The following is a 13,761-nucleotide window of genomic DNA, read 5'->3' as shown; positions in this document are numbered from 1 at the left end:
GGGCGCCTGGGTGGCTCAGGTGGTTAAGCATCTGCCTTCAGCTCAGGTCATGATCCCAAGGTCCTTGGATCAAGCCTCGCATCAGCTCCCTGCTCAGAGGGGAGTCTGCTTCTCCCTCTGCCCTCTGCCCACCCCACCCCCACCTTGTTCATGCTTGCTCTGTCACTCTCTCAAATAAATAAATAAAATCTTTAAAAAAAAAAAAAAACAAACACAGTATCTAGCTTCAGTGAAATATGGTATTACTAAATTGGACCATGAAAAATATACTCGTTCTAACTTAAATTTAATGAAATATTTCATGATTCTTCAAAAATTTATCTTTAATGCACTGATAACTTCATAGTCAACACAACTTATAAAAAGTAAAATCCTCTTATTTATCAATTTTGCATCCTTTTATTACCAACCTACCTGCTAAAAGTATTGATGTAATTATATCAGCAAATTAACAACCACTTTAAAATTGATCTTCAGATCCTACCATCTTTACCTCCTTCTTTTGTTATTTTGAAAGAATTTCAAATTTACAGAAAAGTCACAAGAATAGAACAAAGAATTCCTATATTCCTTCACCCAAGTTCACCCATTTTTAATAGTTTGGCATATTTGCTTTATGTAATTTGCCCTCTTTCCCTATGAATACTTTTCCTAAACCATTTGAGAACAGGTTGCATACAACATATCCCTTTGTTCCTTGATACGTCAGTGTTCTCTGAGACACAACCCCAGCTCCGTTATTAAATTCAGGAAATTTAAGATTGTATTCCAATCATAATCTCAAAGTCTTCCAATTCCGCCAAATGTCCCAATAATATCTCTTATAACACTTTCCCCCACAATGTCATGCTGCATGTAGCTATGTTTCCTTTGTCTACTTTAACCTGGAACAGTTCCTGCATCTTCCTTTGTCTCTCATGACAACATCTCTAGGAAGTCGGGCCATTGATCCACCGGTGGGCCCTCACCTTAGGTTCTCGACTTCTGCTCACAATGACTCGGCACACACATCTTTGGCAAGGCCCCACAAGTGGGGCTGTGAGCTTCTCAGGGCCCCACAGTCAGACGCCCATGGGGACCTTCTGCTGTGAGAGTGATGGTCACCACCCAGTTAGGGTGATGCTTGGTGTCTCGGCAGTGGGGTTGCTAGTTTTCCCTTATACTGAGCAATTTGCCAGAGGTAGCCTGAGACAATTAAATATCCTGCTGCCCATTGAAATGTCCCTCACCAGATGTAGCATTCTTGGTGATTCTGGCCTAGGTTAATTTTCACTGTATGGTTACAAGGTGGCAATTTGCTAATTCCATCATTCCTGTCAGTCCATCAGACTGACAATAGGCATTCTATTGCAAGGAAGAGCTCTCCCTTCTTTCTGCCTATGTACCTATCGTTGTAAATATGAGCCCCTAGATTCCTATTCTGTACAGTGGGTTCTGATCCACTATCATCCTTGTGTCTTCTGATACTCAGACTATCCCAGCCTGGCCCCTGGGAGCCTCCCAAGTCGCCTCTCTCCCCTTTGGATGCGCCCCCAAAATACTCTGAACACTTCCTCATATTTGGGCTGAGCAAAATGCCCCAGGCTTTTGTTTTGATCCCCCTAAGCCCTCAGATCAGCCACCTCTCAGACATTCCTGGTTCCTCTAAATGGGAAATGATATCTTGAAACCAAGATCTGAGCAAAAACTAATCCCTTAAAAAAAAAACTAATCCCTTTAAAACTAACCAAATAAATCAAGACAAACAAATCAATAGTGCTTCTATGAAGACTTTTTACTCCTGACCCCTGTCTTTAAAAAGTGTCTTGAAGAAAGTCCTCCATGTGACCTCTGGCTACAGTGAGCCAAAACTCTGATTCTTTATTATAATTAATACCAAGGTAACCAAGAAAAAATTCCATTAAGAATGGGTTAATTTTACTCTTTTAACAGCCAGTAAGAGAATTCTTAAAAAAAAAAAAAAAAAAAAAAAAAAAAAAAAAAAAAAAGGTTCCTTGAGGGAAAAATTAAATAGGCAAAGAATGAGACAATATGTGTTTTTTCAAAATATCAGAGGATTCTTACAGCAATTTTGTTCATAAAAAGATCATTGTAAATGTATTCATGTTATCATTATTCTTCTTTTACAGTTTCTTTTATTTCCCAATGACTGTCATATGCTAAGTCAAGATAAACCTACAAATGAAAGAAGCTATTTCAATGGTAAGAAATTAACTGAGTCAATCGCACATAAATATGCAATGAGCCTGGGTCTTGATATCATGCACAAAGAGAGGCAGTCATGTGTCATGTCTGTCTAATGGAATTCAAAATTATTCATACAATTAGAGATTTCAAAGTGACACGAACTCATCATATTCTAATTACATCTTCAAAATTTTGAACATAAGTTGAAACCAGCTCAAAGACATAAGCCAAACCGCCATGCCCATGAGCAGCTCTTAAAAGTGTTCAAAGGCTCCCTCCTCCCCAAAACACTGGCTTCACTTGACTTCTAGGGTAACACCCCCCACCACGGGCTTTCCTCCTACCCAACCCCTCCTCTCAAGCCCTTTGCTGGGTGCCCCTCACTTGTCAGAGGCCAGAGCTTGGGCCTTGACCGGTTCTGCCCTGTTGGCGGGGGACCTCAGCCACTCCTGGGCTTCAACTCCTTCCAAGAGCCCCCTCACCTCCCCAAGCCCCAGAACCCCTCTACCCACCACTGCCAACCACACATCTCCACACACGTCTCAGGCTTCCCTTTTTTTTTTTAATCTTAATTTTGTTTATTTGAGAGAGACAGCAAGTGAGCAAGCAAGTGCAAGTGGAAGGAGAAGCAGACTCCCTGCTGAGCAGGGTGTCAGATGCGGGGCTCCATCCCAGGGCCCCGAGATCACAAGCTGAGCCCAAGGCAGATGCTTCACCGCCTAAGCCCCCCAGGCGCCCCCATCTCGGGCTTCCTGCAGCTCTGCCTGCCTGTCCCAGCTCGGCAACAACAATGCACTTCCAGCATCTCTGCCCAAACCCTTGAGGAATGGTTCCTTTCTTCCACGCGCCAAGGGGATGCGCCGGCCCACCCTGCTGTCTCCATCCTCCACCACCTGCAAAACCAGCTTCTGCATGCTGGCACGCACCTACCACCCCTCCTGCCTGGCTGCCCGCAAGAGTGCCTAACCTGTCTCCTGGCTTCTACTCATGCCCAGAGTCCACACAGCAGCCTGGATCCTCTGCAACCCAGCAGTCCTCCGCTCCTCTGCCCAAAACCGCCAGGGCTTCTGCATTCCACAGCCCTGACTGCCTCTCTGACCTCACTCTCCTCTGGCCTTACTCACCCTCCTGCTGCCGCTGAAACCCAGCAGGACACAACCTGGGCGCCTCTGCAGGGACATGGTCTCTGCCCCCCTCTCCCCTGCTTTACTCCGCCCCACAGCACTCACCCCCTCCTGTTGTACCACATTTTTTTTTAAAGATTTTAATTTTTTTAAGTAAGCTCTATGCCCAGTGGAGAGCTCGAACTTATAACCCCAAGATCAAGAGTCACATGACCTACTGACTGGGCCAGCCTGGCGCCCTTTTTATAGGGACTGCCTTTACTGTCTGCTCTCCCCACTAGCACCGAGGCACCTCGGGCCAGGGGTGGTTCTCTTCTTCATTCACTAAAGTACCCCCAAGTGATTAGCATGGAGTCTGGCACTTTGTGGTACTGAATAAATACTTGTCGAATGAATGAACAAAGGATACATGGTCCCATGGTGAATCATTTATCTTTATCAGAATACGATGGTAAGATTTTTGTTCATCATTTCACAACATGATTCGTAACTAAAATTAAATTAGGCAGTCTTTGAAGTTCCGAAATGTAATAGCCCACCAGGAAGTATCCTTAACAGGTATGTTTCTACCATGCTCGTTCGTTCATCTGATGAGAATTTCCGGAGTCACGACTGCGCTGGTGCCACGGTCCTAGGGGTCTGGCAGCAGACACAGGCCGGCCCTTACTCGTGAGGCTACAGTGCAGTGTACGCGGCCAACCTGACGAAGCCCTCATGTAAGGAAATGTGTGAGAACTCACTATAGAGAAGACAGAAAACAGGCCGCTGGGGTTCATCTCATTGGGCAATCAGGGATGACTTCCTGGAGGAAGGGACACTAGACCTGCAAGTGGTCAGGAGGTATTCACCAACGAGGCCCAGAGCTGGATGGGATGTGAAGTCAGAAGGAAGGACACGGCTCACGCAGTGGAGTTCAGGGGCTGAGAGAAGGATAGAAGGCTGGTGCGCAGAAAGCTGAGGGAGGCAGAGGCCACTCCACACAAGGCCTTGGGCCAGGTAGAGCGTTCACACCTTATCTTCACTGCTTTAAAGCAACAGGATGTCGCAGTTGGGTTTTAAATACGGACATGATTGATCTGTTTCACATTCTGAAAAGAGGAGCATGAGCTAGAGTTATATGTGGGTATTTACCACACTAGGACTGGATTTACCAGATCCAAATGAGATTCCTCACCCCTGGAGGGTTAGATACCCACCAGGATTGAAATGAGTTTCGAGCCATGAAAGCACAGAGCTGTCAGGAACCATTGGTATGGGATCAGAAGTAGGGTGGATGATCTTTAATTCCAAGTTTCTACTTCTCCAGCTCCCTACGTATTCTCCTGGCCCCAGGAGATGTTGGTGCTACATGGGCTTCGTTGGGCCACACAGCCATGCCAGCCAGTGATCAACAAGAGAAGTGCATTTCACTAGCAGACGGCCCCAGCAGGGCGCCCCGGACTCCACAGACAGCAGAGCTGCCCTCCTGACCCTCTGACAGCACTTTCCTCCCCATTACTACTTCCACACAGATGAAGCTCTATGAGGTTTAAAAGTGGGACCCTGCACCGACGAACAAGCCCCTGTGGGTCCTGTGAACAAGCCACCTATGTGGAAAACTGCCCAGGGGCTGAATCCCTCTCACTCCACAGAACATGGCTGCTTCATGTTTTCAGCTATTCCCCTTTTTCTTGGGAACAGTGAAATGGTACAACTTCTTTATTTAAGGTTTCTCTGTATACAAACAAATGGGCAATAATTACAAAAGCATTCATCAAAAAAACAGGAATCTTATTTCCCCAAGTGAACAACTCCAAAAACTGGCCATGCTCAAACATGGTAGACCCACAAGGAATTGGAGCCCACAGGCCACTGCTGCCCCGTCCCGGGCGGAGCTGCTACGGCCTCAGGCCACCCAGGGCCGGCCTCTCACAATGGCATGGAAGTCGCAGTAAACATCTACTTTTACTTTTTATAAAGCATGGAATTCAAATTAAACTTATTTGCTCCAAAATGCTGATTATTCGAAAGGAATGCCCGAACATCATCAGGAGTAGATAACCGTCAAAGTCCATAGCAATGCTCAGATATCAAATTGTTTCTTTTAAATGACTAGGGATCACACCGCTTTTCATTTCTATAACAGAAGTGTGAACACCCATATATTATCTTAATTTTGGTTTACTAAGCATTCCAAACATATAGAATCCTGCTACTTACAAGAATATGTAACCACAGCACTTCTAAATCGACTTAAGTAAAAGTGGCATTGTACCAAAGCTCCTAATAGTAAGAAAAGATTTCTCAAACACTGAACTGTCTTATACAAATATTAATGTGTGACGAAGAAAACAAAAAAGTAAATTTCCCTTCTTTTCTAAGTTAAAAACCATCCATATCAGTTACACAGTGGCATTTCAGCAAACATCCCATTTTTCCAGGATTATTATGGTCACAATCATAGACCTTGAAAAGTGAAAAGGGATTTCTTTCCATGGTCTGTAAACCAACAATTACAATAAAAACATCTCATCCTGGTCGTCTTCCCAAAAGCTAAATTTAGAACCATTTACAGTACGATGCCACCAGGATGTTTTCACTTTCTAAAGTATGTAATCTAAGTTCAATACAAATCAGTCAGCTGAGGTCAAGTGACAGTAGTCAACGCTCATCCACCCTGAAAACTGCCTCACTATGAAACCAGAGGCCTGATCAATTCGAAGGGAACATGCCATTAACTCTCCCAAGTAACTTCAGCTGGATATTAAGTGAGCAACCTCGAAAATCTCCAACTACATTAGACAGGGGCAGGTCATACAGGAGTTTCCAGATTGGAGTTTTTAGGGCTTAGGTAGATCAATGAGAATTTGATCTGAAGCAGAAGTTTGAACAACATGACTGCCCCTTTTACAATTATACTTTTAAGGCCCCACGGTACTTTGTCAAGCCAGCAAGCTGAAATCCCATGTCCTCCCAGAATCTCTGGGGGTGAGGGGGCTGCCATTGGGTACACAGGCGGGCAGCCACATGGATGGGCAGCCACACAGATGTGACCTGTTAGAGCTGGAGGGTCTACCCAAGACCTACAGCCAACCAACCAGGGGACAGGAGGGTGCATACTCACCATCTGAGGCACACCAAAAATAACGACGTTTGAGTACTGTGAAAAAGTAACCTAAAAAAGAGAGGCAATAATGCACAGGTTAATTTTAAAAGGCCAAACATCAAGCTTAACTTTTGTTTCAAAAGGAGTAGCAATTTCCCATTTCGACAAATAGCAGGATTTTTACAAAGAGTGGCTCCCTTTAAGATTTCACAGAAATCCACATTTACGTGTCTGTTAATTCAATCCACTACAGTTCTCCAGACACCTCCCTTAAGTCATTCCTGTCATCCTCAAGGATGCTCCACGCAGGGTCCGCCCAGGGGTCACCTGTCGGAAATGCCAGTGACTCGTCCAGTGACCATCTGGTGGCCGCGCCAGTTGCCCTGTGCCATTGGTGCCCCAGTCCACACTTTTCTACTCTTCACCATCACCAAACTAGCTCAGCAAGAGCATGTGACATAGGACAACCACCTGTCTTTTATGTTTAGCCATTCTTAAAATTCTTGTCCCTCTCCTCTAAAATACTAAGTAAAAATTGAATAAAATGATCTTTAGTTGAAAAACTGGGGGGGGGGGGGGGAGTGCTTTGCCAGTCAAAATTCTTATTGTCCAATAAAAGTCTTATTTACTCTGCAGGGAGATCGTTTATGTATATACAGAATAAAAAACAATGCAAGCAAAACTCATGTGAATTTTTATAAGCTACTGATGACAATATTACAGTGGGAAGTTCTTATTTAAGAAAAAACATTTTATGGAGCATTTCTAAAGCAAAACTACAGGACATTTTTTTAGAGTACAAATAAACTGGGAAGTATCTTATACATTATGAAAACCAGAAAAAAAACATAACAAAGTTAGTAGATTCTGTCTTTTGCACTCACCTCTCCGTAGATACACATATACATATGCAGCCACACACATACAGACCTCTGTAGGCACACACATGCACACAAAGTCTACCATTTACCAAGAACATCAACAACTTAATGCTTATAATTTATAAGATTTCCATATGAGATTTTTAAAATCTCATCATTTTGTAATAGAAATGAGAATTTTTTTTAATTGAGCAAATTCTTAGAATTCACATAACCTATCAGGTCTAAAATCTTAAGCTTCTACTTCTAAAAGGGTTGGTGTGTAAATCTATCCATTTAAAACGTGTTCACATTATGCTCTATTTTAACTATTTTTCTTTTAATACATTCTTCAGTTTTTAATCATACTAATTACAAATTACAAAGTTTTGATTGCCATTTCCTAGGACCATTCTCTGCCTTACATACCTTCCACAAATCTGATATATAAAATTTGGCAGAGTCCTGAACCCCTTCTCGCCAAGCACGGTATCTGGAGTACCAAACTAGCCATGGGTTTAATTCATAACCAACAGCTGTGAATCCTTCTTTGGCAGCTGCTATCACCTGCAGAAAGAGGCCTGTGTTTATTCTAGGTAAGAAGAAAAACATTAACCTACTGAATGGGAGAAGATATCTGCAAATGTTATCCAATAAGGGGTTAGTATCCAAAATATGTAAAGAACTTATATAACTCAACACCAAAAAAAAAAAAACAACAAACAATACAATTAAAATGGGCAGAAGACATTAGAAACGACAAATACCCACCATTTGCTTCGACGTGGATGGACCTGTAGGGTATTATGCTGAGTGAAATAAGTCAATCGAGAAGGACAAACATTATATGGTCTTATTCATTTGGGGAATATAAAAATTAGTGAAAGGGAATAAAGGGAAAGGAGAGAAAATGAGTGAAAAATATCAGTGAGGGTGACAAACATGAGAGACACTTAACTTGGAAATGAACAAGGGGTAGTGGAAGGGGAGGTGTGCAGGGGGTTGGGGTGATTGGGTGATGGGCACTGAGGGGGGCACTTGGTGGGATGAGCACTGGGTGTTATGCTATATGTTGGCAAATTAAACTCCAATAAAAAAATTTTTAAATAAATTAAATTAAATTAAATTAAATGGGGATCTGAAAATTAAATTAAATTTAAAAAATGGGCATGGGATCCCTGGGTGGCGCAGCGGTTTAGCGCCTGCCTTTGGCCCAGGGCGCGATCCTGGAGACCTGGGATCGAATCCCATGTTGGGCTCCCGGTGCACGGAGCCTGCTTCTCCCTCTGCCTGTGTCTCTGCCTCTCTCTCTCTCTGTGTGACTATCATAAATAAATAAAAATCAAAAAGAAAAAAAAGGGCAGAAGACATGAAGAGACATTTCTCCAAAGAAACATATAAATAGCCAAGACACATAAAAGATGCTAAACATCACTCATCATCGGGGAAATGCAAATCAGAATTACAATAAGATATCACCTCACCTGTCAGAATGGCTAAAATCATAAACACAAGAAACAAGTGTCGATGAAGATGTGGAGAAAAAGAAACCCTTGTGTACTATTAGTGGGAATGCGGACACTGTGGAACAGTATGGAGGGCCCTCAAAAAATTGAAAATACAATTACCATATGATCCAGTAATTCCACTACTGAGTATCTACCCAAAGAACATGAAAACATTAACTTGAAAAAATATACGTACCCCTATGTTTATTGCAGCGTTATTTACAATAGCCAAATTATGGAAGTATTCACCTTCATGCAGCCCAAATATCCACTTACTAGATTAATGGGTAAGGAAGAGTGATACACACACACACACACACACGTACACACACAAACACACAATGGAATATTATTCAGCCATAAAAAAGAATGAAATCTTGCCATTTGCAATGAATGGATGGGATCTAGAATGGTATGATGCTAAGTGAAATAAGTCAAAGAAAGGCAAATGCCATTATTTCACTCATATGTGGAACTTAAACAAATGAACAAAAAAATGAATACAGAGACAAACAAACCAGATTCTTAAATATAGATAACAAACAGAGTTGGGGGTGGGGGTGAAGTAGGTGAAGGGGATTAACAGTACACTTGTCATGACGAGTACACCATTGCTGAATCACTATATTATCCACCTGAAACTAGTAACACTTAATTATACTGAAATTTTAAAATTTCTAAATTAATTTAAAAAAAGAAAAACATCAACTTACATGGTCAAATAATATGACTGCTTCCTATTTATGGTCTATAATCACAAAATGTCCAATCAAAAGGCTCTTCTTTTATTCAAACGCCACTTAACAATATATCTCTAAAATTATGTAGCTTTATAGACGAGATAATGCTGATTTAAACTCAGTTTTCATGTTTTTGTCAAAGATTTCACCTCAAGCAGCACAACCGTCAGGTTTGTTTTGGAAAAAGCACTTTTGAATTGGCCAACCCCTGGGCAGGTCTGATGAGAAGTTGCTGAAAACCCACCGTCTCTCTCCATCAATGAGAGCACAGCACCAGGCAAAATGAATCTGCCTGGGAGAGTGTTTTGTGAGCTAGTTGTAATTTACAATCAAAATGACCTGTCAATAAGCACCTGCAATTACTTACACATTTCCTCGGTATTTTAAGACCCTTCACTCAAAATTGAAAGCAAGTAAAAGGAAAATGGAATGAGTCAAGAATAGTCAACTGTAGGTGACTATTCACTCTGTAAAGTGAGGACAGTGGGCTGGTCCTGGAGTCTCTGTTCATTTTGTCTCGCCAGTACTCTTCAAGGGAGCATACCTGATGGAGCTGTCTGCCCACAGTAATTTCCCTAGTTAACTACAGTGTCGGGGTAGCCCTGGTGGCGCAGCGGTTTAGCGCTGCCTGCAGCCCAGGGCGTGATCCTGGAGACCCTGGATCAAGTCCCACCTCGGGCTCTATGAGTGGAGCCTGCTTCTCCCCCTGCCTGTATCTCTGCCTCTCTCTCTGTGTCTCTATGAATAAATAAAGTTTAAAAAAACAAAACAAAACTACAACGTCACCCCCTTAAGAAGGAAAGGAAACCATGAAGATACAACTAGGATGTGCCAAGCATTCAAATCTGGGTTTTAAAACTTCGTCCTGGTTCATATATACATCTCTTGATTTCTTTTTTTTTTTTTTTAAGATTTTATTTATTCATGAGAGACATATAGCAAGAGGCAGAGACATAGGCAGAGAGAGAGAAGCAGACTTCATGCAGGGAGCCCAAAGTGGGACTCAATCCCGGGACTCCAGGATCACGCCCTGAGTTGAAAGCAGAAGCTTAACCGCTGAGCCACCCAGGCGTCCCAACCTCTCTTGATTTCTTAAAAACAAATAGAGCTCTGTTTTCACCCTGTGTCCATCAGGTCACCATGATGAAATTGCAAGGTCTATGCTCCAGGCGATGGTGAGAGGAGTCACACCCCTGCTGGTCTCCACACTAACATTTCCAGAATGCGAGCCTTGACTACTGCATCCTCAATTTCCGAGTCATCACTGGATGGAGGCATAAGGACAGTGCCACTGTGTCCATGCTCTGGGACACCCGCTGGCCTGTCAGTGGCCCTGAATCTCATAGGTTCTCAGCTGGAGTCGGTGAGCTGAGAACCCTAAAAGTCTGGTTCGGATAAGGGAGGGTTAATGCACTGGCTCCTTCCTATTTTAATGATCCCGTAGGAATTATTACGTATGTGTAATAGATAAACGTAGAAGCACACATCTGTGTTAAACTCCATGACTCAATGTGTTTCCTCTCATTATGTCACCTCTACTAGCCTAAGTTTTTTATTAGAAAATTTCGTAATTACCAAATAATTGCTCCTTTTTGCCTGGCAAATCTACAGAGCACTTTCAGAAAATTTAAATCTAAAAAAATAAATTCCAATTCACACTGGAGGGTTTGATAGTTTGGCCAAACACACAAAATAAACAACTATTTTATTAAACTGTCAGACTGAGGGACACCTGGGTGGCTCAGTGGTTGAGCATCTGCCTTTGGCTCCGGGCGTGATCCAGGGATCCTGGCATCGAGTCCCGCATCGGGCTCCCCACAGGGAGCCTGCTTCTCCCTCTGCCTGTGTCTCTGCCTCTCTCTGTCTCTCTCATGAATAAATAAAATCTTAAAAAAAAAAAAAAAAAAAACTGTGAGACTGAGTAGGTCTTTGCATAAACCTCGTAAGAAAGGTGAAGCAGGGATGGGCTAGATGGGATTCAGGAGGGCACCTGTGATGAGCACTGGTTGTACATAAATCTACTCCTGAAACCAATATTACACTATATGTTAAAAAACTAAAATTTAAATAAAAACTTGATACCAAAAGAGAAAGAAAAGAAAGAAAAGAAAAAAGAAAAGAAAGAAAAGAAAAGAAAGAAAAGAAAGAAAAGAAAAGAAAAGAAAAGAAAAGAAAAAAAGAAAAAAGAAAAGAAAAAAGGAATTTTAAAACCTCTGGTTCAAAACCTTAAAGTATCTTAGCATAACTCACAATACGCCCGTCGCCACTACCAATGTCAACCAGGGATCCTCTTCTGCAGTGCAGCATTTTCACAACATTTGCAATCTGCTTTGTAGTTGCAGGTACAAAAGGCAAACAAATTTTTCGGAGGGCTGGTGTTAGAAATGGTGTGGCCACAGCATACACCGCCACCAGCGTCCCACCAACGATCCCAGTAATTAAAACTCCCCAACTGCTTTTCTTCAAACTGTTGGTGCCAAGACTTGTAGGTAGAACACATCCCAACTGAGTTTCTTCAAGTATTTCAGGGGATGTACCTAGATGGGAAGCAAACAGGAAATACACACATCACACCAAATCTGAAATCCCAAGGTAGTATTTTTTTTTCTATAATTCTTATTGACAAACTCACACTGTTTAAAGAAGGATAATTTAGCTGAATACAGGCTAAGTTACAAATGTAGGATTCCATGAGTTCTAATTCCATCAACTAAATTAAAGTGTTTCAGAGAAAATTATTCAATTCTAATGGGAATCTAAAATCTTTTCTTTCCAACGTACTTTTTTTTTAATCATCCTTAAGAAAACAATGTATTTGTCCCTCTTTGGTATTTTATGAATTCAATAAAAATACCAATTAATAAAGGCGTTAACCAAGGACTCTGTATTTTTATGATGTAGAACAAAGCTTCACAAATATTAAAATGTCTAATTACTACCCTATTTCAAATAAGATATAAAGAATCCACATCAAAATTGGTGAGGTATCTACAGTCCAGTCGAACTAATACAATTGTCAAATAATAGAGACTAAAATCAGGTCTCACTAAAAAATAGTAAGTATGGTTATGAAAAGATTTTTAAAGAAGATCCAAAAAGAACAGAAGATAAAATAATCATTTCAATGCACCAGTATGGAATAAAGTGAACTCCAATCACTTGAAAACAGAGAATGATACCAAAAATAGCCTCCTCTGGAGTTTTACTCTTTAAAATACATTCTTAAGAGGATCTCAAGTTCTGGGGGCTGAAATTGATTTGAAAAAAAATTTCGATTAAGGAGCAAATCAGCAGGTAAGAGCATAACCTCAAAGTAAGGACCTGAGCTCTGCACCTTACTAACGGTAGGACCCTTTACTTCTCTGAACCCTGGTTTTCTCTTCTGTAACACGGGGATTACAGGGTGACCATGCAGATGAAACGAGTAGGCGCAAGAAACGCACTTAGAACACTGCCTGGTATACGCTGGCAGTGCCCACCGCTAGCTACATGCTGAGCCCCACATGGAACAAGGCTGCCCTGAAGCAGCTCACAGTCTAGTGGAGAAGATGAAGTTAGGCCCAAAACACAGGCATCATGGAAAATAGAAGACAATAAGAGAGGGGAGAACATTAGATTCTTGTCGTTGGAAGATGTTAATATCCATGGTTTCAGGAATTAGTAAACCAAAGGGCCCACTGGATTAGTTTCCCAACGCTGCAGTAAAAAATGTTAGCATCTTGCACTTATTATCATACAGGTCTGGAGGTCAGAAGTCTGAAGTGGGCTGGCAGCACTGGGTTCCTTCTGGAGGCTCGAGGGTGGGATCAATTTGCTTGCCTTTTCTAGCATTTAGAAGCTGCCCACATTCCTCAGCCAGTGGCCCCACATCACCCCACCTCTGCTCCCATCAGGACACCTCTTCTGACTCTCCTGCCTCCCTTTTCTTTATAGGGACCCTTGTGATGACACCGGGTGCACCCAGACAAGCCATCACAAAGCCTCCCCATCTCAAAGCCCTAACTTCACCCCATTTATTTTCTTTTTTAAGATTTTATTCATTCATGAGAGACACGGAGAGAGAGGCAGAGACATAGGCAGAGGGAGAAACAGGCTCCATGCCCGATGTGGGACTCGATTCTGGAACTCCGGGATCACACCCTGGGCCAAAGGCAGGCACTAAACCGCTGAGCCACCCAGGCGTCCCAACTTCACCCCATTTATAAATTTTCTTGTGGAGCACCTGGGTGGCTCAGTGATTGAGCGTCTGCCTTTGGC

The 13,761-nt window shown here is 42.3% G+C and overlaps 1 protein-coding gene across 5 annotated transcripts in view; it reads right to left on the bottom strand.

Annotated features, from left to right (window-relative positions):
* ATPSCKMT (ATP synthase c subunit lysine N-methyltransferase) overlaps positions 1-13,761 on the bottom strand; it is a 198,507-nt gene that overhangs the window by 181,919 nt on the left and 2,827 nt on the right. For 3 of the 5 annotated variants that reach the window (XR_005383666.1, XR_005383667.1, XM_038583331.1), the window contains exons 2-4: positions 11,755-12,041; positions 7,686-7,823; positions 6,415-6,465 (exon numbers count right to left, since the gene is read on the bottom strand). Coding sequence is in view for 2 of the 5 variants with exons in the window: in XM_038583331.1 (XP_038439259.1) it covers positions 6,415-6,465; positions 7,686-7,823; positions 11,755-12,041 (476 nt within the window). In the remaining 3 variants the exon portion in view is untranslated. The other 2 variants (XR_005383665.1, XM_038583332.1) reach the window with 2 other exon arrangements.

This window comes from Canis lupus, chromosome 34 (assembly GCF_011100685.1).
Source record: "Canis lupus familiaris isolate Mischka breed German Shepherd chromosome 34, alternate assembly UU_Cfam_GSD_1.0, whole genome shotgun sequence".
NCBI classification, from domain to species: Eukaryota; Metazoa; Chordata; class Mammalia; order Carnivora; family Canidae; genus Canis; species Canis lupus.
The sequence above is the reverse complement of the archived record's forward strand: the minus strand, read 5'-3'. Positions and strand labels throughout refer to the sequence as shown.